Here is a 26,309-nt window from a genome sequence, read left to right as displayed (position 1 = left end):
ATCAGGCAGCGATCTGAGCAACAGGTTTATATTTAATACTATTATAATTACATTTAAACAATACAGCAAAATAAAGAGATCAAATGTATTTTAGTGCTTTCTAAACACGTGTTTTATGTTATTTTATTATCATTTCGTTAGAAATTCAAAGAAGAATTATGTTGTTATTATTATGTGTGCTGGGACCAGCTCTGTGTGCTGCTTAATTGAATAGAAATAAATAGGATTTTATCGGTTTAATAAATCCTTTCCGCCTCCCTTCCAGTCACTGAGGGCAGCGTCCATGTGTGTAACAAATCTAGGTTTAAAGGGTTTAAACTTTAAATTACCTGCAAATTTAGGAGATAAAAATTCAAATCCTTCATTATGTGAAGCTGCGGCTGTGACGGGCTGGTTGGCAGCTCTCATCTTTGGCTGCAGATGAGCCGGAAAAAGTGCCAATCTTTGCGGCATTGATCTCCCTGCAGGTCAGCCAGTCACCGCTCCATTTAACGCACTGACACCATCTTACAAACCCTAAGGACAGGACTGCCTTAAAAACTTATTTTTTTTCCTCCCAGCATCCCAGAGTGATCTTTTTTTTTTTTTACAAAGACCTTAAAACAAGATGATAAAATGAAATGTATACAATCAGAGGGAAATATACGGATATAAATTAGAAATAGAGGGCCATTTACAGGATTAGAAAGCGTGCGCACTGCATCCCTTCAGCTTGAAGAAATACAGTCAAAATTGTGAATCACCTCGCGTTGAAAACCTTTTAAAATCCACAATCTTTTCCCCGGTGAGCAAATGGGCAGCAAGGTGCATTTGCTGAAGCCTTTCAAATGCTAACGTGGGCCATATTTCACTCTTACAACCGTCTCACATCTCCATAAAATATTACAGCACTCAGAGTGATGACTGGAGCGCGGCCTGCTCTCTCTCTCTCTCTCTCTCTCTCTCTCTCTCACACACACACACACACACACTTTCACCGTAATAACATAGTTTGTGTGGGGAAAAAGCAGATTATCTCACTCATATAAAAAAAACCACGCAGGTCTATGATGTGATGATGAGTTTAATGACCTGGATCTACTGACAATCAAAAGTGGGTGAAATGAAAAAAAACAAGCACAGAAAATTATTAAAATAATTATAATGTGCAAAATGTTAACGAAAATCACGGAAGTTTATTTTTTCTTATGGATAAAGATTTAAAATAAAAAAATGTCCCCTCATACCCACTAAAAAAAAAACCACGATGAATCTTTTGTTTCCTTCCGTCTGTTGAACCCACTCCGCGTGAACAGCTTTTAATGTAAATGTATATACTCTCTGTCATACGTGGAAACAATGATTTCCACAGTGCGGGACGCATCATTAACAGCGCCGCTAAAGATCTTAATAGAGTGACCCTCCTGGTGCGTTCACGGACTCCTCCGACAACACGCTTTCCATCATAAACACAGCGTTGAAATAACTTAAACGATGCAGAAAACGGGCACTAACAAGTCTGCGTTTTAATTCAAGTTATAGTATAAAAAATATACAAATGTTCCAAACTAATCAATAATCGGAACAAATGTTTTCTGCTCGCCTGTGTGCTTTTTCTTAGATTTATCAAACACTCAGAAAAAAAGATCAACACAGTGATCATCAGTTATGAGAATTTTTTGAGATGACTACTCCTATTTCCGACAGCACGTCAACGCAGCATCCGTCCAAGCAAAGCCGCCTTTGGAGTTTCCGGCTCCTCCAATCAGGAGGCCCGTCTCCCTCAGCCTTTGCCCAATGGGAATAGCGCGCGTGCAGGTGGCTGCGCTGTTATCAGTGAGTCCCGCTTCACTCTTCAGCATAGAGCGACTCAATTTATGGAAAGACGTGTCCGGCGCTCTTTATGGTTCCCATCAGAACCACTGAAACCATCACCAGCCCGTCCGAGGGGTCCCGCGCCGGCCGCACGCTGCCTCCTCCCAGCTGAGCGACCAAAACAAACACAGCGGAGACGCGTTGGTTCCGTGGGCTTCTCGCCGAGCCCTCCACTTCCCGAGAGAGTTCGCTTTTCTTTCCCCCCTCAAGTTTTCCAACATCTGCAGAGTCTCCGTCCGCAGCCAGGATACCGGCGGCAGAGGCGGCAGAGGTGGCCCGGCAGTCCGCTCTGCGCCTTCCGGAACTCTCACTAGTTTGTTTGCAGGTTTTTTCTTATCCAGGCGAGTTTGGCGGTTCATGCTCACAAATGTTAGCGGTCGGGCAGATGGAGGCTAACCGGCAGAGTGCTTTCGTTCTGGGCAGCACCCCGCTGGCGGCGTTGCACAATATGACCGAGATGAAGACTTCCCTGTTCCCGTACGCGCTGCAGCAGAGCCCGGCGGGCTTCAAGGCGCCTTCTCTCTCCAGCCTCAACTCCCAGATCGCCGGGGCCACCCCGCACGGAATAAGCGACATTCTGGGGAGACCCGTCACCACTGCCGGACAGCTGCTGTCTGGATTCCCCCGGATAAACGGCCTGGCGACCACCGCGGCCGCTGCGGCGGCGGGGATGTACTTCAGCCCGGCGATGTCACGGTACCCGAAGCCCCTGGCTGAGCTACCGGGCAGGGCGCCCATTTTCTGGCCAGGCGTGATGCAGGGATCTCCGTGGAGGGACCCACGCGTTCCGTGTCCAAGTAAGTCCTCTGTGTGTGTGTGTGTGTGTGTGTGCGCATTTCATGGGATAGTGTGAGTTTAGGACAGCCAGGGCGTGAGTGTGAGGGTGCAGAGTGTTCCTGAGGGTCACGGCTTGATTTTAGACATTATAAAATGCACAAACACAACAGAAACAGCCGCAGGCCCATCAACACGACCCCGAGACCTCTGTCAGAGAGGAAGCCCCGAAACACGTCTGAGCTGATCAGACTGTGGAAGGTTTCCAGAAAACAGAACATGCCACATTTAAAGTTGATCCCAGGCTCGTTATCCTTCTGTATTGGTATTTATTGTCTGTTATATTTATAAGTAACCGTGCCCTCTGTTTTTCAGCTCAGGCTAGCATGATGGTGGACAAGGACGGCAAGAAGAAACACTCCAGGCCGACTTTTTCAGGACAGCAGATTTTTGCACTGGAAAAAACCTTCGAGCAGACAAAATACCTGGCCGGACCCGAGAGAGCGCGCCTGGCCTACTCCTTAGGAATGACCGAGAGCCAAGTCAAGGTAAAGGCTGCTCATTTTCACAGGGCTAGATATTATTACTTGACATCCACTGTTATTTTTGCTTTTATTATTATTATTATTATTATTATTATTATTATTATTATTATTATTATTATTGTCTGTCTCTGCACCTGTTGAGCATCTGTGCGCTTTCCCTCCTCAACAGGTCTGGTTTCAGAACAGAAGAACCAAATGGCGGAAGAAACACGCAGCAGAAATGGCCTCGGCCAAGAAGAAGCACGACTCGGAGACAGAGAAAATGAAGGAGAGCTCGGATAACGAGGAGGACGACGAGTACAACAAACCACTGGACCCAAATTCAGACGACGAGAAAATCACGAGACTGTTGAAAAAGCACAAGGCCACCAACCTGGCGCTGATCAGCCCCTGCAGTAACAGCTCGGACACCTTGTGATGGGCCGCAGCTGCCGGGGCGCATGGACCAAAAGGAGTCCAGCAGCAGAGACTTGTCGCACTCTTTCTGACCCCGTTTCCACCTGTCATCACCGGACGTACGTCTGACGGGAACGCGTTTCTGCTCAGCGTAAACAAAAAAACACACAAATGCGTAAAAAAACAAAGTGTGTGCCATGACGCACGGAAGACGCGCTCACCAAAACGTGGCCAAAGACGCGTTTGGCTGCATCCAAACCCACTGACTGTGAACACGGAGCTGTAACTCCTGTCAGCACTGGACTTAAAGCAGGCTGACGGTGCCGAGCCGGCTGCACGGACACTAACACCGGGAGAGGGAACTTGTTTTGGCGACGCAAATCAGTTTTTACGCATTGAAATGGAGTTTTAACAGCGGGTGTACATGTAGACAAAATATATAATACGCACAGTCCGGATCAGTGTCTGCCTCATGATGAGACCTCCATGCTGACTTATTTTAAATCCATCACACTTGTTACATTCTTTGCAGACACACCTCCACCCCTGACACCAGCTGCCTCACCTGCAGCAGCAAGTCTGTTTCTCTCCTGTCTTATAATTCACAGAAGTATATTGTATCATGTATTATTCTGTAATCCGTTCAGAATAATTTAACCTGCAGATTTTCATTATTTTTGAAAAATTCAGCTTTTAAAAAAAAAAGGATTTTGGTCTCAGAAAAGCAGCCGTTGGTGTTTCGGGAGGTGACCGTCAGCCGACACTGATCCGGATTCCAGACGCATGTTTAAAATGGCAGGTGTAAACGGGGCCTGTGATGCTTCTAAAGCTCAGATTAACCAGGGTATCCACTGTCCTAAAAGGCAAAGAGAGTGAGGAGGGCGCAGGTTTGAGCAGAGTGAATGGTTTGTGATTGTATATATTTTTTACTGAATAAGTTATGTTGTTTGAAGCAGCCCCCCCCCCCCCCCCCTGCAGCCCTGACGCGCTTATATTACCCCCCCCCCCCTCTCAGATTCCCCGGCTGCTTCCTTTTTATTCCCGCAGTGTTTTTTTTTATTCCGTTCTCCATCCAGCTCCGGCACATACCTGTAAAGACGCAACACGCTGTAAATAATCACTGAAAAAGAAAAAAGGTTAAAAAAAAGAGCAGCTTGTTTTAACGACATCACTTCGCTTTGCTTTGATTTGAAGTTTGTGTTTTACCTCAGCGGAGCAGGAAACATGGGTTGTGTTGGATCTAAAGAGTTATTATCGCTTCCGGGAAGGTTATAGGAAGAAAAAAAAACTTTGTATTATGAATAAATTATTTAACAAGCATTTTTTGTTTTGTTCTTGTTTTTGTTTTAATGTATGGGCTTAATATAAATTAAAGATAAATTCATGACGATTGATAGTTGAATTTTATTATTGGCCACAATTTATGAGAAAAAAGAAAGTTGTTTTAAAAGAATTTTGGAATTTTATTATTTATTAAATCTGTAGCATCAATTTCTTTTTTTAATTAAATTCAACAGTTATTATCTATTATCAATTATTACAAGCAGGAAAAACGACTTTATCAAACGGTATTAATTTTAATATATATTTTAAAATAATGATAGAATTTGAGGTAGATGTTTGATTATTTTTTAAATGGTAAAAATAATTTCATTTCTTATTGCCTGATATTTTTTCAGGTAAAATTAATGTTATATTTAGTGTGTGTGTGTGGTGTTCAGCAGCATCACTGGTACTTATTCATTATTATAAAAGCACCATTAATTGCGGTTTTATTCTCTTTGACATAAAATGAGGACAGACAGAAGTGCTCCCCCTCTGTCCACAAAGAGGTACTACAGCTGAGAGAGTCCAACTCAATGGAAGCCCCTGAAATGAACCGACAGTTAATTTTAATAATAATAATAAAAAACAAATAAGGCGAAAACCTGCTATATATAAAAAATAAATATTTAAGGGGGAGTGTGTGTTATATTTGAATTATAGTAATATAATTGTATTTTTATTTTTGTGGATTTAAAACATAAAATAATGTAAAATCGAATTTAATTCAGTGACTAAAATTCCAAATGATTAATTTTACACTGTGCAACGTTAAAATAAGTTAACATTTATAAGTATATATATGTGCTTCATTTCGGGCCTCCACGTTGTTCCTGGTTGCGCATCAGACTGCACAAAGTGGCACCGTGTTTTTGCGCATTTTTACAGCACGTCAAAAACAAAACTGAATTTAATTTAGTATAAAATGAGTTTCTAACAGTCAAACATGGCGTCAAAGAAGAAGAAGAAGAAGAGGACAAACAGCCACACTGAGCTCTAATGGTTTTTATTGCTTGAGAAGTGCATCACCTACAGTATAGAGGCCAGGCCCGTCCAGAAGGGGCTAGAATAAAATCTCTACCTGCTTTAATAAGATGGAGTGAAGAAGAAAAAACTGCGGCTTATACTCCTACAGAATACTCACACTGAGCAGCTGGAACAGAAACAAGCAGAACCTCTGATGCTTTTTGTTGTTTTTAAACTTTTTGCCTACGAACCAAATAACACAAAAAACACATAAAACCTGCAGCAGGCACCAAATCATCTCCACCTGCAGTGATTCAGATGGAACAAAAACAAAAACCACAGAGGATCGATCTGCGGCTCCACAGCTGAAACCTGTAGTGTAGTAAATGAAACCGATACAAAAAGAAACGCTGGCGCTTTAATGCTCCGATGATCCGCACTGAAGGCTACATACAGAACACGCAGAAGAAGCGAGCCTCGCTGCTCCACCTGCTCCACCTGCTGCACCCTGCCTTAGAGTTCCTGTCTCCATCCACCGGCTATAAGACACTTCACGTCCTGTGTAGGATACTTGGCACCATAACGCAGTAACAAAAAAATAGACAAAAAAAAGGATACCCAAGCCTAAAATATCACATTCAGAACCATAACATTATAGAAATAAGTTAGAGTAAGATAATAATGTGTGAGAGTGCTATATATGAAACATTATCTATATATATATTTATACTTGCATGGTCTATGGCACTGCTTAAAACATTCTTGGATAGGCAATAAATCACTGACTCCTCTTATTCAAAGGTCACCGTGTGTGTGTGTGTGTGTGTGTGTGTGTGTGTGTGTGTGTGTGTGTGTGTGTGTGTGTGTGTGTGTGTGTGTGTGTGCGCGCGCACTTCAGCATCAACATTTTGGTAAGAATTATAAATTATCTCTTTAAAAAGTACAGTATATAAAACGAGACTCAACGGATGTGTCAGGCATGGCCGTGTGTTGTGCACACAACAACAAAAACAACAACAACAACAATAACTCAAAAAAAAAATCATCATCGTCATAATATATATAATGTATAAATTGTTGAAATAAATGCAGTTTTTTTAAAATCTATTCCAACAAAGGGACCACAAACAAAGTTTGGTCAAAAAAAAAAAGAGAACGGCACTAAAACCATCAACAACTCTATGTTATACTGTCCAATGTACAAATAAACCTAACTATATAGATATACAACTTTTTTTGCATTGCACTTTTTTTTAAAACACCTTACATATTGTATGGAAACAGCTTCTATACACAGAGGCGTCTATAAGTGGCGAGTAGGTGTCTAAAAGTGTAGTAGGACTGGTTGGGGTTAGAGTTTTGGCGATGAGGGCTGTGGCGTGGAAAAGAGTCCGTCCTTTTCTTGTCTTCTTCTTCTGGGCAATGGGGTTGCATGGCAACGGTGAGGTCAGCGATGTGTGTGTGTTGTCTCTCGGGGTGCTCGTCCACATCTCAACAAGTGTTTTATGGAGAGAAGGGGGGAGGATGGGAGGAGGAGGAGGAGGAGGTGGAGGAGGAGGAGGTGGAGGTGGTCTGGACAACTGCAACTGGTCAGCACTGCTGAAAACTTGTGCAAAGTGTGTGTGTGTGTTCTCACAGAGGCGCTTCACGGAATATGTTCTCCCCCCTTTGGCAACACTTCCCTGTAGGTGGGGGAGGGAGGGAGGGAGGGAGAGGGGGGGAGAGAAAAAGAAAAGGAAAAGTGTGAAAGCAGAGAAATGTACAAAGATCCGAGCTGTTCAGTTCATGTCTTAAAATGTCTGCAGCATTTTAAGCAGTCAGGGGACATCTGTCCACTCCTCATGTTTTATTCTGGAATAAAACACTTCTGTGCAAAAACAGTAATGAATAAAATCAAGCAACTCAAAGCAAACAATGGCAACAATGGGAAGAAGAAAGAAAAAAATCATATTTACCACGACATCACTGCACCACACAACACTTGTGCTTATTTGCATTAGGTTTACCTGCCCCCGCTGTTATTCGGAAGGACAGGAAGACAGGCTGGCAGGGGGACAGAGAGAGACAGACCACGGTGAGAAAAATCAGCACAAACTCTCCCCCCCCCCCCCCCATGTCTCCCCCCTCCCCGAGACACACAGGTTAAACTCACATACCAGCACAGGGTTTTTGGGCCTGTGTGCTAACGACACTGGACATTTTTTAAACATAGGCGGCTGTGATTTTAGCGGCCGTGTGACGGCTGCAGCAGTGTGCGCAGGTCACACACACACACACTGTGTAATGATGAAAGACCTGAGTTCAGGCGCCTCTCTCTCACATTCTGTCTGACACTGTTTAACACTTTCTGCACCGTCAGCCTGACCTCTCACACACTTCTGTTTTTCAAAGATCCTCCTTGAAATATGGAAACTTTTGATTTAAAGACATAAAGTTGGACTGAAGCTGCGGCTGGCTGTGAAACCATTGATACAGTGGTTACTCCTGTGGCTCACACAGCTTTATAGAGAAAACGTCATGGTGCTCAAAGTGTCCAAAAAATGTTGAATACTAACGTCTCTATCCACAAACTATGACCTGGTTAAAGAATAAAAAATGATGGACAGCTTCTGTATGTAAACATGAGTGGTATGCTCCCAGGGTTAGCCACAGGAGCTAACCCCGGGAGTATACCACTCATGTTTACCTACACTAAATGATATTGGCTGAGAACATGTGTGCAGTTCCCTCAGTGGCCTCTAGGAGCTGGTCCATCCCCATAGACTTCCATGATAAAAGTCCAGCTTCACAGCAGAAAGAAACATGTTTCCAGCCTGGGTCAACAGTTAGCATGTTCACTATTTAAATCATTATAAAGGACAGAGCTGGAGTTTAAGTCGTTGTCCTTTCACACATGTTCACAGTTTAATAACAGCACAGTCACACACACACACACACACAGTGAGGAAGTGGGCAGGGCCCTCATTGTTACCTTGTGGTCCCCCATGCAGACATTGGGCCCAATGTTATCATAGACTACAGACTTCTCTTCATTTTCAGGCTGCAGAGACACAAAATCAAATGGGGTGTGATGCAAAGCTGAGGACCAGAGTGTGTGTTTCATACACACACACACACACACACACATTGCAGGCTCCTGTCATGTTGTATGACACATTCATGGATGAACAATCAACACAGCGGTTTCATTAACCACAATTAGCAGCATCATGTAGGTGTTTTCAAAATAAAAGGTTTTTTTTGTGTCTTCACGCAGCACAACAACAATTTGTGTCAACGAAATGTGGATTATTTTACTGGTGGTGTCACATAAAGGAGATCAGTCGTACATAAACACTCCTGAATATCAATGAGAAATTAGGAAGGAATATTGGGACAGCAGCAAAGCCATGAGAAAGCTGTCACTGCTGGTTAGCTAATGCTACAGTCTGACTGCCACACCAACCAACCCAGGGACATCAACATGGAGCTGTACATGTCAACGAATGTGTAAATAAAGTTGTGAAATTTCGGCCTCAGACTGCAAAGCTAAGAAAACATGCCTGGTGTACGCTAAGCGAAGGAGGCCTGAGGTCCTTCAAGCTAACGCAGCTTTCCTGAGGGGAAATCTGCAAAGTGAACACGTGCCTGTCGACCTCACACACTCCCTCTGTCATCTGAGAGAATCCTGTTTCTGTATCGCTTTCTGCAGAAGCGCTCGCACATGAATCTGCAGCCTGTGAGTATAAATCACACCGGTGTGGTTGAACTAAGGACTTTTTAAACAGCACACACACAGAGGCTGGTGGCTGTGTGAGCTGCACCGTCGCCTCACAAGAAAGAGACAGAGAGGCTGAGAATGAACCACGAAGCCAAATCCAAATTAACTTCAGACCAATCCTGCGGCGGAGCAGGGTCAGCACACGCCGCGCCTCCACCTCACTACCTTTCCTCAGCGGGCCACGCACTGCCACCCTCTCTATTTGTCTGGCAGCCGCTGCCTCCCACAGCCCGGGATACATTCATCAAACGCACACTTGATAATTTACAAAGGCAGCATAAAATTGTGGATTTTCGGGCTGCATAATCTTTAGACAGATAAACAAATTACCCGGGGCCCTCCGGCAGAGAGGGAGCGCTCGCTCGGCTAAACATTCATTACCAGCGCTCCCGGAGCTGGTGCCGCACCGCACAGCCAGTGGGCAACCTTTGGCGTGTTAGGGCTCGGCAAGCAGAAAATAACATGATGGCGAGTTAACCGACCGTGCCATGATAGATGACGCCACGCGCTGGGCTGTTTACGGGCCCATGTCTCAACAATCTGTAACGCTCAGAGCCAGAGAGAGCCTGCTCAGTGAATCATCAGCCAATCTGCGAACACACTAACTGTTCCACTCTGTGTCTGCATTACAAGCAATTAGCCGGTGCTTGAGGGGAAGAAAAGCAAACAACCGACCAGCTGTGTGTGTGAATCACCTTTTACATAACTCTGACACATTAAGTGGGGGAAACAGTTGCTTTTCTAGCAGCTACCGTGGAGCAGTGAGCAGGTATTGTTGCAGCCGGGCTGCACAGTCAGTCAGAAGAAGAAAGATCAGGAAGGAATTTCTCATCTGAGGCGGACAAAAGAAAGCCAAACTTCCTGAGCGCCCCCCGCCGTGCACTGCTACTGTACAATGCACTGCTGCGTCTCTTTCACACACATTAACAGATGAAAGACCTCCAAAGGGAAAGTGGACTTTAGTGGCTGACTTTCTAAAATAATGACAATGCACACCTAAATCAATGGAAATGAATCACATTCCACTATAGCTGGGCGTCCATCTTAAATCACACTAAGCCAAAGTTTTTGCCTCATTGTGGAGTCTAATTTCAGTCCACCTCTCGGAGGTGGATCTAGCTGGATTGGCTTACATCTGGCTCAGGTCTGAATGTAAATGTGGCTAGCGAATCCTGCTAGCGAAGTGATACTTCCGGTCGTGTACAAAAGCCACATGTAAACAACAGGCGAACTACGACAGCTTTGCTCCGAGTTTATTTTCCACAGGGCTACAAAGGAATAAACAAAAAAAAACCGAAAGAACGAGCAACACGGGACAAAAAAAAAAACACGACGCATACGTGCACGTATATTACGAGGCGCCACCTAGTGGTTTGCAGGACAACAAACAAGCTGGGTTAAGCTGGATTGAGCGCGGACACGCTTGTGTGATAACCAGATTTGAAAATAGGTCTGAATGTATCCAGCTTAAAGGCGATCTGGATTCAATCCTACTCTAGCTGGACTGACTTTGTCCAGTGTGAACGGGGCCTTAGACTGTCCAACAACTTAGTTCTGATAGTTCAAGATTCCCATCTCCTCTGCAGGATGATGCAAAGAAAGCTCTACTGCCAGCTTGCATGGAGAAGATTTAACAATTTAATTTAGCCTTCATAAAAAAAGGCATAAACATAAAGAATGTGCTAAACTGTGCTGACAACACATCAAGGTGCAGCATGTGGAGCCAGCATTACAACGGCCGAGATAAGAGGCTGAAAGTGAAGGCAGATCTAAGGTTGTAAGGGTTTTAACTAATCCAGCAAACATAGATATATAAAGTGAACAGACTGCAGCGGGCTGTGTGAGGAGGAGGAGGCGGAGGTGGCAGATTGGCTGGTGTTTATAGTGCTGGGGATGGATTTGAAGCTGGGCGGGGGCCGACATGGTTCGACAGATCTGAGGCTTTGTGAAGAAAACTGGGAACCCGTTTGAACTCTATCAGCGTGGGGATGTATGCACTGGTGTCTGGGTGGACGCCTCATCCTTCCATCTGTGGAGCGACGCGGGAGCAGAAGCTGCTGGAGCTGAAGGGGGGATAGACAGACAGGCTCACCTTCAAGACCAGGTCTCTGGCAGAGGCAGACATGAGGATCCGGTCACACCAGGCGGGGCATCTGGTGTTCATGTACTGCTTCCCCTGACTGCTGTCTTCACTGTATGGATAACTGCAGACACACACACACAGAAGCATCAGTACAAGTGATATCCGGGTACACACACGACTTCCAGACCATCTCGGAGACCCAGAAGCCAACTGGGTCTCCTCGAGGATGAATCCGCTGAATCAGCAGAACTCAAGGAGTTCACACCTGCAACTGTGTGAAAGATATTCCCCTAAAGAGGGAAGTTATTAGTGAAAGTCAGCCCCTAGAGGCTGCTTTTATGGATGCTGCTTGCAAATGTTGGAGGCCAGGCTGTCCTGTCCTGACCCTATTCGACGCCCGCCCGCCTCGGAGCTGTCAGACTCAGACTAGCAGACAATTGACTAGTTCAGCTGCAATTAAAAGAGGATATATCTCAGAGCGTAAAGTGTATTTTCTGGTAAAGTGTTTGCACAAGAGAGCCAATAAGGAAAGCCATAAATATGATGAATCAACAGACGTAATAAATATCAGACAGAGATCTAAATGTTTTCCCAAGAAAACAGGAGGTCCATTTGTATGAGCAATCATCTGAGTAATCTCCTGAATCAACACACATGGATGGCTCAATCTCCTTCTGCCAACTGTACAGGTTGTGTGTGTGTGTGTGTGAAGGAGGGAGAATAATAAAAAAGAAAGAATGAGAGGCAGAGTGCAGCAGAGGGAGATTCAGTTGCCCATATGTATAGCTACATCCCTACACGGTCATCAAAAACAGATTAGGTGCCGCGGCAAATGGCCAAGAGAGATTGTATCTTGGAACAGCAGGGAACAATCGCATGATTTAAGCGGCGGCAGGCCTGGAGTCGGGCGGGGAGCCATCGAGCTGATACAGATTTACATTGTTGAGAATTCAATTTGGCCCTTCGGCTCATCAAACTGCTTCAGATTTACACACCACCAATCCAATTTGTTTGTCGGCGCTCATCAGGATGTAAGACCGGGCTTATATACTGTAATACCGATCCAATTTGCTCCTCCAGTGCCACGCGTGCTAACCGTAGCATAACACAAAGTGCCTCTTCTCTGATATCCTAATGATAAAATAAACACACACACGCCTGCATTTCCATTCATCACACTCGCCAAGCTCTGATAGCTTAATTGGACTTTGTGCTGGAGCAGAATACGCCTCCGCTTCTCTTTTTCTATCAGTACTATTGCTTTTAAATCTCTGCTGCTAATGCTACCGCCGTCAACCTGCATTATGCATGTGCTGTGGTTATCAGTAAGATTCATCCTCTGAGAACCACGAACGTACAGAATGTTCACTCTCTCCCTTTAGATATTTAAAACCACAGATGAAAATTTCAACCTGTTGCCACCAGCAGGAGGACAATCCAGGAGATCAAATGTGATTGGATATATCATGTGGAGACCATGAACATCTGCACAGCTTTTTTTTATATACTCTGCATAAGTGAAAACTTAAAGATCCTATGGTGCTGTTAGAGGAAGAGAGAAGTTAGGGGATCAAATTTGTTAGACTTTATCCCCTGAGGACCACGAATGTCTGTATAACTGAATACTGTGACATTATTTGTTAGGATACATCATCTAAGGACCACGATCTTTTGTAGAGTGACTTCATTTTTGTGATAGATTTAAGACATTCTGCTGATGTTTGTCAGAGGATGAACTCTAACACATTTGATCCTCTGCTGACCCTGAATGCCTGTACAAAAATGTACTTTTAGAGATGTGTGTAAAAACTGGGACCTTCTCTTTGCACTTAAGGACAGATCAGATGTCTAAATCAGTCAGGGTTAATTTCTGGGAACTTTTTGGACGTTCTCTTTGTCCTCTGGCAACCATGAATGTCTGGACACATGAAAACATTTTACAGATGTCAGTCTTTGGATTCGTTTGATAAAGCTTTGTCCTCTAAGGAACAAAAAATGTCTCTAGAATTGATTCATATTGATATGTTCCAAATAAATGACCAATTCAACCTTATGTTGACTGATGTCATAACAAAAGTCAGGAAATAGAAGAAGAAGAAGAAGAAGAAGACTGACAGCAGCTATCGGACAGTTTTTTGTGGGTTGCTTCTGTATCTGATAATAAATAATTAAACTGGTTTTATTTCCAATTATTGGTCTTATTTCCTGAACAGTGCTCTTTTTATAAAATGAGGCTCGCACATACTAAGACCACAGATCCAGCACTGACAGTTCAGTGGGATCGATGCTAATCCTCGGCCGTATACAGTCACAGAGTCAGAGGTAGCAGTGCTGCAGGATCTGGGTTTACACTGTATACTGTATGTGTGTGGGGGGTGTGGGGTCTTTTAGTATGAGGTTAAGGCTGGGCCATAAGGTGGCCTCAATCTGGCTCACGCACACCCACAGGGCCCCCCCACCAGGTGAACAAACAGACCTGCAGAGAGCTCCTTAAAGAAGTGCCCTGCCTCCAATTAGCATTAATAGCACTTAAACCATGAGGGAAATGCATGGGGGTTTTGGTATGCTAATCAAAGGGCTAAAAGAAGTGATCCTGGGATAAAAGAGAGCATGAAGAATAGGATGAGTGAAACAGAGATAGACAAGGAGGCAGAGGAGAGGGGATAAAGACGGATCAGACAGAAAGAGGCAGAGCGAGGGTGGAAAAGAGCAAAGTCTTCAAAGGGCTGCTCCACTTCAGGGTGGCCTGAATGCTGCTGCTGCTGCTTCCTGAGGGACGGTCTCCAGCCTTAAACAGCCTGGGAACAATCCTCCTATCAGGGACTCTGTTCAGCTTTATTGACTAACAAGCCCGGGGTCATTTCGGTGTTAAAGAGATTGAGAGAAAATCAAGTTTCCCCCTCACCTCCTTCAAACAATGAACTCCCTCTTGATAGCAAACTTCCACAAGCACTTCAACAACAAAACGCTGCTATCAGTCCATCATCTTTAATGACAGGCAGGCTGATTAAAAATAGTCAACAGTGGCCATTAAAGGGCCATTCTGCGCCCTGTCTGTCTGTGTGTGTGTGTGCAGGTATAAGTTGTTCCCCTTTCTGTCGCACCGCACCCTCCAACACAGATAACAGGTCTTAATGCAACAGCAAACAGTCGAACGGCGCGCTGGGGCCACGGTGATTAATGTGTCCGATTAGCCGGCTCACAAAGTTATCGGTGAAGGTAAACGGTGCGAGAGGGCGTGAGGGCTGGAGGCCGTCAGCTCGTATCAGACCCTCACTGCCCGCAGCAAGACTAATTACACCAATTAATGGCCTAACTGATAACTCTAACTATTGTGTATGAGGACAGGAGGAGGGTGCTGCGCTTTAAGGAATCCACACACACACCTTACAAGCTAAACTGTGAGGGCTAATATGTTAACCAATGGGAAAGGCTACAGGAGGGGAGATATGTGCAGAAACCACATTTGTTCTGTTTGTTTAGAACTTCAGCCCGGCCAGCTGTTCTCATCCATTTTCTGATCTATACACAGAATCAGTCCGGTCTCTGTGGGTTTACATTGGATTTCCAGGAGGCAGACCCGACAGAAGCAGAATAAACTCCCGCTGGACACACTGGAACAGACACATGACCAATCAGTGACACCATGACGTGGAAACAACCACAACCAACAAAAGACACCGAAACCCGGTGTGCAGGGGAGCAGATAGACGCCGGTGGGTCACTGCTGCTCGGTTACATAGACAGTTACGGTTTGATGATCGGTACTGAGGGAACAATCCTCAGCCTCTTACAGGGTGATCACCTATCCTAATCATTTTCAGTACAAACTATACATGCTGTACCTTTTTTTAGGACAGTCTAAGTTGTTAATGTACAGCATTAATTAATATGCAGATTTCTATTTTGGCCTTTATATCACAGAAATTCCATGAAATATGTCTACATGCATCGCTCCATAAGACGCTGGCAGCAGAGTCTTGTAGAGGAGACTATCTGGACTCTGGACATATCAGAACCATGATGGTGGGACCTTCTATAAATCAGAGGAGAAGGACACACAGCTGTTATTGTGATTAAATGTGAAGCATTTCTCCCAATAACACTCTGTCACACAGACCTTCAGCGGCTCTTTGGAAAGATCAGGGTGTGTTTTTTTTATTGAATCCTCCCTCTCTGAGATATTGAGGTTTCAGTTTGGACCTGGTCCTAAAGATGAAACTGATTTTAAGCTGATTATTACTCAAAATATTACAAAATGTAGAAATATGTGTTGTTTAAATACGCTGCCTTGTTGCAGAGATGATTTATCAAATATAAGCAACAGATAATGAGTCGATGTCCTGTGTGTGTGTGTGTGTCTGTGTGTGTGTACACTGCCCATAAGAACTCATATTAATATGTAAAATAAGCAGCAGTCAATCACCCTCTTATTGTCCAAAATGGCTTTATGAGAGCAGTTGGATGTGTGTTTGATGGGTATCAGTATGACTGCAAACTGCTCCCATGTGGATCTGTGTGTGTGTGAGCATTATGGGCAGCATTGATAATTCCGACTTGGGGGGGAGATGGGAGTGGGTCCTCTCCTCTCCTCTCCTCTCCTCTCCTCTCCTCTCCTCTCCTCTCCTCTCCTCTCCTCTCCTCTCCTCTCCTCTCCTCTCCTCTCCTCTCCTCTCCTCTCCTCTCCTCTCCTCTCCTCTCCTCTCCTCTCCTCTCCTCTCCTCTCCTCTCCTCTCTCCTCTCCGCTCCTCTCCTCTCCTCTCCTCTCCTCGCCTCTCCTCTCCTCTCCTCTCCTCTCCTCTCCTCTCCTCTCCTCCTCCTCCTCTCCTCTTCCTCTCCTCTCCTCTCCTCCTCTCCCTCCTCTCCCCCTCTCCTCTCCCTCTCTCTCCGCTCCTCTCCTCTCCTCTCCTCTCCTCTCCTCCTCTCCTCTCCTCTCCTCTCCTCTCCTCTCCTCTCCTCTCCTCCTCTCCTCCTCTCCTCTCCTCTCCTCTCCTCTCCTCTCCTCTCCTCTCCTCTCCTCTCCTCTCCCTCCTCTCCTCTCCTCTCCTCTCCTCTCCTCTTCCTCAAACAAATGCATTTGCAATTAGCCCTTTCAGAGGAGAGGGAGGGCAAACACGCGGCCGGCGTGGAAATATGTTTCGGGAGCAGCGCGTTAATGGCGCTTGACCTTTGCCGTCGGTTGTGACTCAATCAGCGCAGATAATGAAACGCTGTAATCAAACAATAATTACTTGATAAACTGCTCCAGTGGCAGGCGCGCAGCGGCAGGGGATTCTACTGTGTGTGTGTGAAAGAGAGAGAGATACATAGAAGTATGAAAGTGTGTGTGCGGCTCTCAGTGTGAGTGTGTGTCAAGGTTCTGCCAGTCCCTGTTTTTTAAATGACTCTGTGTCTTAATCAGGGACCCCATTTACATCACTTTGCATAAGTGACAGGTGGATTTATTGTGCTTTTACACTGGCTGACTTTTGCACCTTTCCATATAACACTGAATCATCCCTCCACAGGGACGGGTGAACGTGCTGCTGCTGTGAGAGAGAATACAAATGATTTCCACGTACTTGAGGTGATGATGAATCAAAGAGATGAAACCTGGGAGCAGCGGATGAAATCTGATTTGATCTACTCTGTGTGTGCGACAAGCCACATCATTGTCAGGCTTGTAACGGGTAGCAGCGGCCTAGTTAAACTTAAACAACCCACCCCCCCTCCCACTTCACACACACACACACTGACATGTAGTGGTACCCCTCCCCCTGTCAGGTCTGCCTTGTGCTCCTTGAGCAATCAAGCCTCAACGATTGTTCTCCATCACATAGCCCGCTCCGGACCGGCCCCTCACCATCTGTGAGGTTATTACTCTTTTTAATGCAGGCCATCAGAACACACCCTCATGACACACACACACACACACACTCACTCATGCACGCACACGGCCTCACTTTGGTTCAAATCTATAAATCAATAGGAGTCACAAACATTTAATCTGCAAGTTAATTCTGTCTGCAGGAGAAGAAGTTGTCACGCCGTCAGGCCCGAGCTGAGGACGACACCCTGACGGATCTGTCTGTACTCTGTGAAGCTGCTGCAATATTTCAGACAATTATATCTCCTGCAGCTGCCCCTCAAATCTGGAAGGAGCGCCCATGTCTTTGGCAGACATACGTCTCCGTGCATGCACGCTGCATGGCTGCGAGGCTGCAGAGGCTGCAGAGCAGCTGTAAGATGCATATATCTCTTCACTCTCAAGAAGTCATCTGTCAAAGTTGGCCGTGACACCTCTAAGTACTTGGGCACCGGGGTGAGGAATTTGCCCGGGCCCTGTCACAGTTGGACCTGGAGCCAGTCGGGCTGCCGTGCACTGACAGCTCACGCGGTCGTACACAGGAAGCCGTGCGGGGTGACTGTATGGTTTCCTAAGCAGCGGCCGGGGTCTATTAATCAGAAACCGTTCAGTTATTCAGAGCCATCAGGATATGATCCTTGCACAGGCTGCAGGACAGCCATTAATGAAAATAAAGGTACGTTTTACTATGGATTATAGAACGTTTGATTTCATATTTGGAATGGCATAACCGAGGTAATATCCTCTAAAACATACGAAGGCAGCGGTAACATATTCATGCACTGTGATTGATTTAAGGGAAAGCTTTTAGTACTCCTCTGATCTGATTTCTTTCCTCTTTTTTTTGCACGAGATCGATGCAGAAATTGAATCGCGGCCCGCAGCTCGTGCAGGAAGTGCAGCGGCCGGTGAGGAGAATGTATTCCGTCTGTAACACGGTTACTGGGAACGGGCTCTGAGGGAGAGTTGGAGCGACATCAGGCCAGCAGCACAACTCTATCAAAGCACAAACCATGAGTGATTTCAGAGGAAGGAGACGGTGTGGACGGTGGTGGGAGGAAAGATGAGGGAGGGGGAAGGAAAAAAACAGATGTAGAAAAGATGGCTGCCGTCCCAGAGCGTCTGTGTGCAGAGCCAGGAAACAGATACCTGCAGGTACCGTCAACAACACAGCGACTGCAGCGGCCTGCTGCTGTCTGTGCTCATGTTCATGCTGGCCGGACGCTGTTTTATGCTTCGTCTCATGAGTGTTGTACACAGGACATATTTATTTACCAATTATAAATCAGATCTCAGTTGCTGGTTGCTAATGTTATTACTATGCAACACACAGGCGGAGTAATTAGCAACTTACCCAAGCTCCCGCAGCCTGATTCAGGCGGCTAATTTGGCTAAATTATGGGTTGCATGTTACAGCTAGCTGACTATGGATCCTGCCTTAAACGGTTTAAGTGGATAACTCAAATGTATCTGGACCCCTCCAGCTTGATCTGCTAAATTGGCTAATTTGGCATGTTCCTTCATCAGCTAATGCTATGAAGTCATTAATGCAGAATCCTTTCCCTCATAGCTAGGTGGCTAAGTGAGCTAGCTACTCATGTCTACCTTGCTTTTTGCTGCAAATATTCAAATAGCATCAGATATAATAGACTGGTCTGTATCACATACTAGCTGTTGACATAATACTGCAAGCTAGCAGCTATATATCCACTCAGTGAGTTGGTTGTGATAGCTCAAGGCTAGCCTGCTAAATAGCTGTTTAAATGAATAACAGCATTCTAACCTATGCAAATCATCTTTCTCAGTTTGCATTAGCACCTTAGCATGCTAACAAACATGGAGTATGATTGCAAACTTTTAAAATCCACTCTGCAGATTGTTGAATCTACACGGACACAGGTTATTTTAGCTGCAGACGTGTGGCTGGATCTTAGCGTCAGCAGGACGTCTCTCTGGCTGTGATGGTGTCAGGGGCAGCGGGATGACTCCAGGCCTCTGAGCTGCTGTTTGTCCAGTCTAGACATGGAAAGGCGAGCGTGACCCCGGGGAGGTCAGGAGGTGAGCCTCTGCTAGGAGGCCACAACTGATAAACAGTTGTGTCCTGGCTGTTTGGGGAGCACCCTGGGACGGGGTCTCGGCATGTTAGCATGTATTTTCCAAAGCTGCGGGTCAAGCCAAAAAAAAGTGAACTGCCTGCTGGGAAACTCCACAAAAACATTCACATGCTTGTGAAAGAGGAAGGCGGTGCCACGGCTGAAAGACTTCGCCCTTCAGATGGGAGAAGATTTTAGTCAAGTGACACAAATGGCGAAGTGCCAGCTCCTCAATAAGTGCTAATAAGAACACATGAGTGGACGGTCGGAGCAGCGCAGACTTCTCTCAGACTGGGTTTTAGCTCATAGGAAGTGCTCACACAGATGGCTCCTCCGTGCACAGTGGCCGCCGTTGTTTTCTGAACAGCTCTCTGCACGACTCTGAAGGCCTGCACCAATGATCTCACCCTCACTGTATGTGCGTTTGACTGTGCATACATTAGCACTTGTGTTTGCATCATATGTGAAGGAGGCTTCTTGTTCTCTGCCCTGCAAACACTGAAGCACGTGACTCCATTTAAACGGCAGCACAGATGTAGTTTAACGACAACGTTTGGTTAAAGCACTGCGTCCCAGCAGCTGTGCATGTGTGTGTGTGTGTGAGTGTGTGAGATCCAGCGTTACAGGCTGATCTACTGAACAGGAACATTGTTTTACAACCAGCAGCGCATCCATCATTCTAACTACTAGAGAGGCAGTGAAGATGATGAGGGGCCACTGTGGCGATAATAGCTGAAGATTGTCCACTGTCATGTGCGGCTGCCTCTCGCCACAGAGAGGATGGATTTGTTCAAAACAATCTTACACAGAGAGGATTAAATGGATGCCATCTGTGTCTTCTTGTCTTCATTTAGAGGAGCTAAAGGCGGACGCTGTCGGAGCTGAACCCCGGCAGGCTGCGCGCCATGAGCTGCTGATGGCATTTTCACTCTGTTTGTACTGCGCTGTGCCAATGTTGTGCCTGCGAGCCCTCCCTGCTCTACAAACTGAGGCAAACATTCAGCTTTATTGATAGCATTTGGCTGATCTTTTTGAATCTGTGTGTGTGTGTGTTGTGTTTTGCCAAGCCTCCCCTGACAACGGCAAACAAACACAGAGGCAGCAAATCACACACTTTTTTTAGCCAATCCCAGCTCTGCAACATCCTGCGATGCTCTTTAGCACCCTTGACCTTGTGTCAGCGATACAACGGCTCTTATCTTTGGCTGCCTGCCCTGCCTATACTCCCAAGTTTATATTGCCCTCATTAAATACTGAGTAAGGGACCAGCCCAGTGTTTGGCCTGCCACTTATTTGTCATAATGCAGAACAAGAGTTAGATGTGGAGATAACGGAGTGTCCAGTCTGGCCTGTTCCTCCTCACAGTGAGTCACAGCGCAGGTAGCCCCGTTCTCACCTCACCAAGACAAACAAGCTGACAGCACATGTGAGTAATGCAGCAGCAGCCAAGTCAAACATTAACCCCCCGAAGCCAGCATGCATGCATGAATGAATGAATGAATGAATGAGCTGTGAATGGCTGCGACTGCACACACATGCATCATCCGTGAAGTGGTCAGCGACACTGTAAAAGCAGCAGGCACCATGTTCCAGAGTGTGTGTGTTTACACACGGCCGGCTCGCCCTGCTGCAGCTTATCCTGTGCTATAAACAAAGAGGTGACACTTTTACAGTATGTTGTGCAGATCCGTGCAGCTCTCATGCTTCTATACACTGATGATGAGAATTTAACAAGTCGTCCTTATCAATCTGGCTTCAGCCAGGTCGACTCAGAGCTGGATTATTTAATATTCTCATTCTTACCGCTGCTATCATGCTGCTGCTCGCTGCTACAAATACACAGTGTTTCCATCCATCCCACATGCTATCGTCTCAGTTGTGTGACTTATTTGTCTGCAGCAAAAAGCAGAAAAAGTCTTTAACCCTTTCCACCCCAAGGCCTCCGTGTGAAAATGGCATGGCAAATACGAATAGAGAATATCTCAGTAACCACAGGGTGTGTCTGAATACTTATGGTGTCATATTAAAGGAACACCTGGGAGATTTGCTCAGATGTGGAAGTATTAGTGTGTATGCCTTTGTTGGTGGCACACAGCAAAAATAAACGGTTTTCTTTTTCTCTCCCTGAAAACCCAGAGAAGATGATGCAGGCACAAGCTGGAAAAGCTGATCAATGCTTGCAAATACATTAATGGGTTTCTGGTGCATGCTGGGAAATTTCTCATGACACTTTGTTTAAAGTGTGGCCCTGAATAAGGGGGATGTGGCTCAATCCAAAAGAGGAGAGGTGTACACAGAGGGTTAGGGGTTCTTAAAACAGGATTTTAACAGTATCTGCCCTGTTTACGCATAGATATAACTAAAGAAGTATGAAGGATTCAATTGTTTTTGGTGTGTTTGCGTGAGCTGTGGGGGCTTCTTAGATTCTGTAAGCACCTGCTGCAGAAGGAGACGGTGTGTGTGTGTGTGTCTTTACATAATGATGTTTGTGGCGTCAATGTGCACAGAACAAACAAAGCTGTGTCAAACGTCTGACGGCTCCATACCTGGGAGGGAAGGAGATCTCCAGCTCATGCAGCCGATCCTTGAACACCGACAGCTCTTTGTCAAACTCTAAAAGCTGCAGGAAGCAAAAGAAACACAACATGAAGGAACTCATCAAACGTACAGTCTTAAAAACATGGCAGACATATGACATCACCAGCGTGTGTAAGATTAAGACTTAAGTTAATGAGGACAGAAGAGTTCATCTTTGAGCTTCACACCCGACACCAGCAGTGTATTGAGAGCAGTTGACCAGTGTGTGTGTGTGTGTGTGTGTGTGTGTCACCAGCTCTGTCCTACTGGGCTCATCTCTCCACACTGACAGTGCATCCACACACTCTTCATCAATCATGTCTCCTCACCCAGCTGTACTCACTCACCAGAGTGTACACACTCACTTCCCCCAATATCCCCCCTTTCACAAAACCCATAAATCATTAGTGAAAAGTGCAATTAGCGGCTCCTTGTACACATTAATTATCTGCGAGATGAACAGGTAGCTGGGGCACCTGCATGACTGGCTCCCTGAGAGACTGACAGTGACGTTTCCTAGCAACCCTCCATCGACGGAGGACCTAACGCCGCGGCCCCGCCCCTTCCTTTCAGACAGGAAGACGGAGCCATGTTTGCTTAGTGGTAAATTGGGCTATTGTACACGTTTCAAACACCGAGCTACAATCATGGCCTGATGAAGACCTCGTCGACGCCGCTGTGAGCCTGACAGCCGCCGTGGAGGCAGCCTGACGTTAATGACATTACATCGGTGTATTACATGCTGCGATATGTTGATGGGAACATGATGAAATATCAGCAGAGATGACGTGGTGCACATGGGTAATATTTGGAAGGACGTCCTCGGAGCAGGATGATTCTATCAGCAGGAGGTAGCCGCTGTCCTCCATCTGGACTGACATATTTATGCTCCGTCCATGCATTGTTTGTCCTCACATTTATATATAAGTCTGGTGTGTGTGTGTGTGTGATTATGTGTCAGTGGTGTAGAACAGTGGCCATTACTTGAGGCAGGGGGGCCTCCCAGACTGAGTCTCGGTGGTTCAGGAGGGCAGATGTGCTGCATTCATCAAACTCACACTGCCGGGGTCACAGGAGAGACTCACACACTGTGGATGAGGGATGGCAGAGCAGGGGATGCAACCCCACGCTCGGCTGTACACCCCCCCCCCCCCACACACCCCACTCCACACACATATCACACACACACACACCATCCCACCATCCACCCACAGACATCTTCTTTTAGTGTGTTTTACAGCCTGACCTGCAGCACAGGCTTTGACTCGCCCCGTCATTATTTGTGTAAATGCAGGTTTTTGTTAGGTTTGGGGTTTTTCCATTAAAAACTACTGGTTAAGGTGAGGTGATAAAAAACAGGGTGTGAGGTAAAGGTCCTGGTTTGACTTAAACCACAATCATTTATAACACTTAACCCTAATTTAATGAAGAAAAGCTGCTTCTGTTTGCCATTTTTGGTAACCGTGGCAACAAGTCAAACCCCAACCCCCCCCCCGCCCCCCCCCCCCATTAACACAAGCAGTTGTGGCCAGAGAAATATACGCCGGAGTTTCCAAAGACTGACATGTCAGCCTCACGTCATGTTTTCCTGGAGAGGACGTGACATGATGTAATGTTAAAACAAGTGCAGTTCCCCTGACAGCCTCTTGGGGGGCTGGCTCCAAACGTGAATGAATCCTCATAGACCCCCATGGTAAACGGTCCAACAGAAATAAATAAAACAACCCTACAGGAGGAGAACATTTAACTTCCTTGTTCGTCTCTTCAGAATCTTGTGGATGACATCTCAGAGTGTTCGACCACATTTAGATTCAGTGTGTAGCCTTTGCTCCGCTGTGACATCATGCTGCCTTCGGTGCAGTGATACGGTTGTTGTGCAGAAAATAGTTCCTAACTGCTCACAAAACAATGGCCACTAAAAGAAGAAGAGACGCTGATGTTGACTTTTTAAACTTGTTTGGTGCTTTGAGCACTTAAAATTGTTTCTTTAGGCCGTGGACATTTTTACCATAAGAGTCTAGATTTAGATGTCAGGAAGTCAAAGTGAAATAATAAACTCTATTAATGTTTGTTTCAGAATCAGCAGCTCAGACTTTAAGTGTGTCGCTGTTTAAATAACAGGGGATGAGCAGCATATGGCTGCGTGTGTGTTGGTGCCTTAAGTGAATGTTGAGTAATTCATCCAGGTGAGTGGAAAACCCTGCAGCCACAGATTTCACACTACATTTCATCCCAGGTCAATTAAGCATAATGCTCTGCTGCTCGGCCGGGTCGCTGCTTTAAAAAGAGCGCTTATATGGGTTCAAGGCCTCGTGACGTTATAAAGCCGGCACTAGTTTTTCAACCAGAAATGACCTTGTGGAGGTGGAGGTGGTGGAGGTGGTGCGAGATGATGCCACTCCAAAGAGGAAAAAAGATGAAGGAGTGTCCGGGTAGAAACTACCCTGTCATGGGCTCAAACCTCTGACTGACTGCTCGGATGATCGGTGCGCCCCTAAATCAGACTGCTGGTGATAGTTAGGAGGCTGGTCGAGGAGAGGGGTAAGAAAAAGAGGGGGACACGGCGTCTCTGGCCTCCCACCGTCTCTCTTTTCCGGGGCATCATGCCGGCCCCTCGTCCACCACCTGTAATTGTGCTTTGATTTATGCGTTGTCAAATATCCCCTGTGACAACACCTGCTGCCATTAAAAGCCATCAATAAATGTAGGGGTGAAAGGTCATTTAATTTGATTTTTACACCTCACACTTGGCTTTCATTGCAGGCGCCATATTTTTCCTTCTTTTTATGGGATCTTCATTATTTTGTGTGGAAAAGCGATAAACTGTCGCTGACAGGGTGGTGGTGGGGGGGGGGGGGGGGGGCGGAGGTGGACAACTGGGCCAAACAGAACAGGATGCTTCAGTCCAGGACACCGACTCTTCATGGTGTATTACATAGCTTTAGATTTGACAAAAACTGCCATTCAGAAACGCAGTAAATGGAGAGATGGGTGCATGTGATATGATTAATTATGACGCACTTTTATAAGCAGTTACAGACAAACTTCTTTACTAAGGTTCTGTCGTTTTTAGTGATATTTGAACCTCCTCACTGTGATGAAGGCTGTTTATCCATCGGATGCTCAGGATCAGTTATTCGCAGGCTTTCAGGTCAGATTTCCTTCCGCTTTGCTCCTCCAGCGCTCTGACAGCTGAAATATGGAAGAAACTTTGGAGTGAGGCGGCGTTTCTTCTTCTTTATTTTTTTTATGTCCCTCTCATGTTTAAAAGGACTCTGAGCTTTTTGAGTAATGCCGAGGACTGCGCCGCCCGCATGACAAGGAGATGCACGGCAGACAGAAAGGTTCATCACTTGACTCCAGCTAGTACACAAACACACCCTCCTCTGCTGCTCCCCCCATCTGCCGACACCACACTGATAAAGTTACAATAAAGAGATACTGAAACAAAATCAATGGCGGATGGAGGAGGGAGGCCGCCCTGCATGTGTGTGTGTGTGTGTGTGTGTGTGTGCCTGAGCCGCACACACACACACACACACGCCTCCCATCCCTCCACTGGAGCAGAGCCCCATGGTGCCCCTTGATGCCACGAGCGCCCGGAAAATTTAATCTTCCCAAATACTCATCAGGGCTCTCCATCGTCCTGCCGTGACAGCGCCGGGGATAATTAATTATACAATTTCGATGGGAATATCGACTAAACAAACCTATTAATCATAGCAAAAGTCAATAGGCATGGACACATTCAATCATGTCCCGGCCAATGATTACTCCTCTCAAAATACAATAATTATTTTCAAGAGCTGCCTCGAATTAAATTTCTGTCAAGCTGGTACAAGTCTTGCAGTTGATGAAGGATGCGATGGATTTTTTTCTTTCCCCCCTTCCCCAGTGGAGGAGTGTGAGGAGGCACATTTATCCTTTTGGAAAGGTAGTTTGTTTTATAAGGATCATAACATGGTGTGTTTAACTAGACCATGACCATCAGATTATCTCTGATGCCCCCATTATGTCATCCATCTTGTCTGGCTTGGCGAGGAGGAGGAGGAGGGGGAGGGGGAGGAGGGGGGGAGGAGGGGGGGGGGGGGAG

General features: G+C 45.9%; 2 protein-coding genes across 3 annotated transcripts in view; one reads left to right on the top strand and one right to left on the bottom strand.

Annotated features, from left to right (window-relative positions):
• The first annotated feature begins 1,854 nt into the window (after nt 1-1,854).
• On the top strand, nt 1,855-4,921 carry nkx6.2 (NK6 homeobox 2). Its single transcript, XM_028423467.1, has 3 exons — nt 1,855-2,651; nt 3,004-3,176; nt 3,343-4,921. The coding sequence occupies exons 1-3, from the start codon at nt 2,222-2,224 to the stop codon at nt 3,589-3,591; spliced, it is 852 nt and encodes a 283-aa protein (XP_028279268.1). The 5' UTR covers nt 1,855-2,221; the 3' UTR covers nt 3,592-4,921.
• Nucleotides 4,922-5,882: 961 nt separating this feature from the next.
• Nucleotides 5,883-26,309, bottom strand: part of inpp5a (inositol polyphosphate-5-phosphatase A) — a 119,209-nt gene continuing 98,782 nt past the window's right edge. Inside the window, exons 12-16 of one of the 2 annotated variants that reach the window (XM_028423466.1) lie at nt 22,186-22,259; nt 11,711-11,822; nt 8,830-8,898; nt 7,814-7,901; nt 5,883-7,540 (exon numbers count right to left, since the gene is read on the bottom strand). In XM_028423466.1, coding sequence (XP_028279267.1) covers nt 7,821-7,901; nt 8,830-8,898; nt 11,711-11,822; nt 22,186-22,259 — 336 coding nt within the window. In that variant the 3' untranslated portion in view covers nt 5,883-7,540; nt 7,814-7,820. The remainder of the gene's footprint in view (nt 7,541-7,813; nt 7,902-8,829; nt 8,899-11,710; nt 11,823-22,185; nt 22,260-26,309) is intronic. The other variant, XM_028423465.1, reaches the window with a different exon arrangement.

The sequence above is a fragment of the Parambassis ranga genome, chromosome 15 (genome assembly GCF_900634625.1).
Source record: "Parambassis ranga chromosome 15, fParRan2.1, whole genome shotgun sequence".
Taxonomy (NCBI): domain Eukaryota; kingdom Metazoa; phylum Chordata; class Actinopteri; family Ambassidae; genus Parambassis; species Parambassis ranga.
Note: the sequence above shows the minus strand (reverse complement) of the source record. Positions and strands in the feature narration are given on the sequence as shown.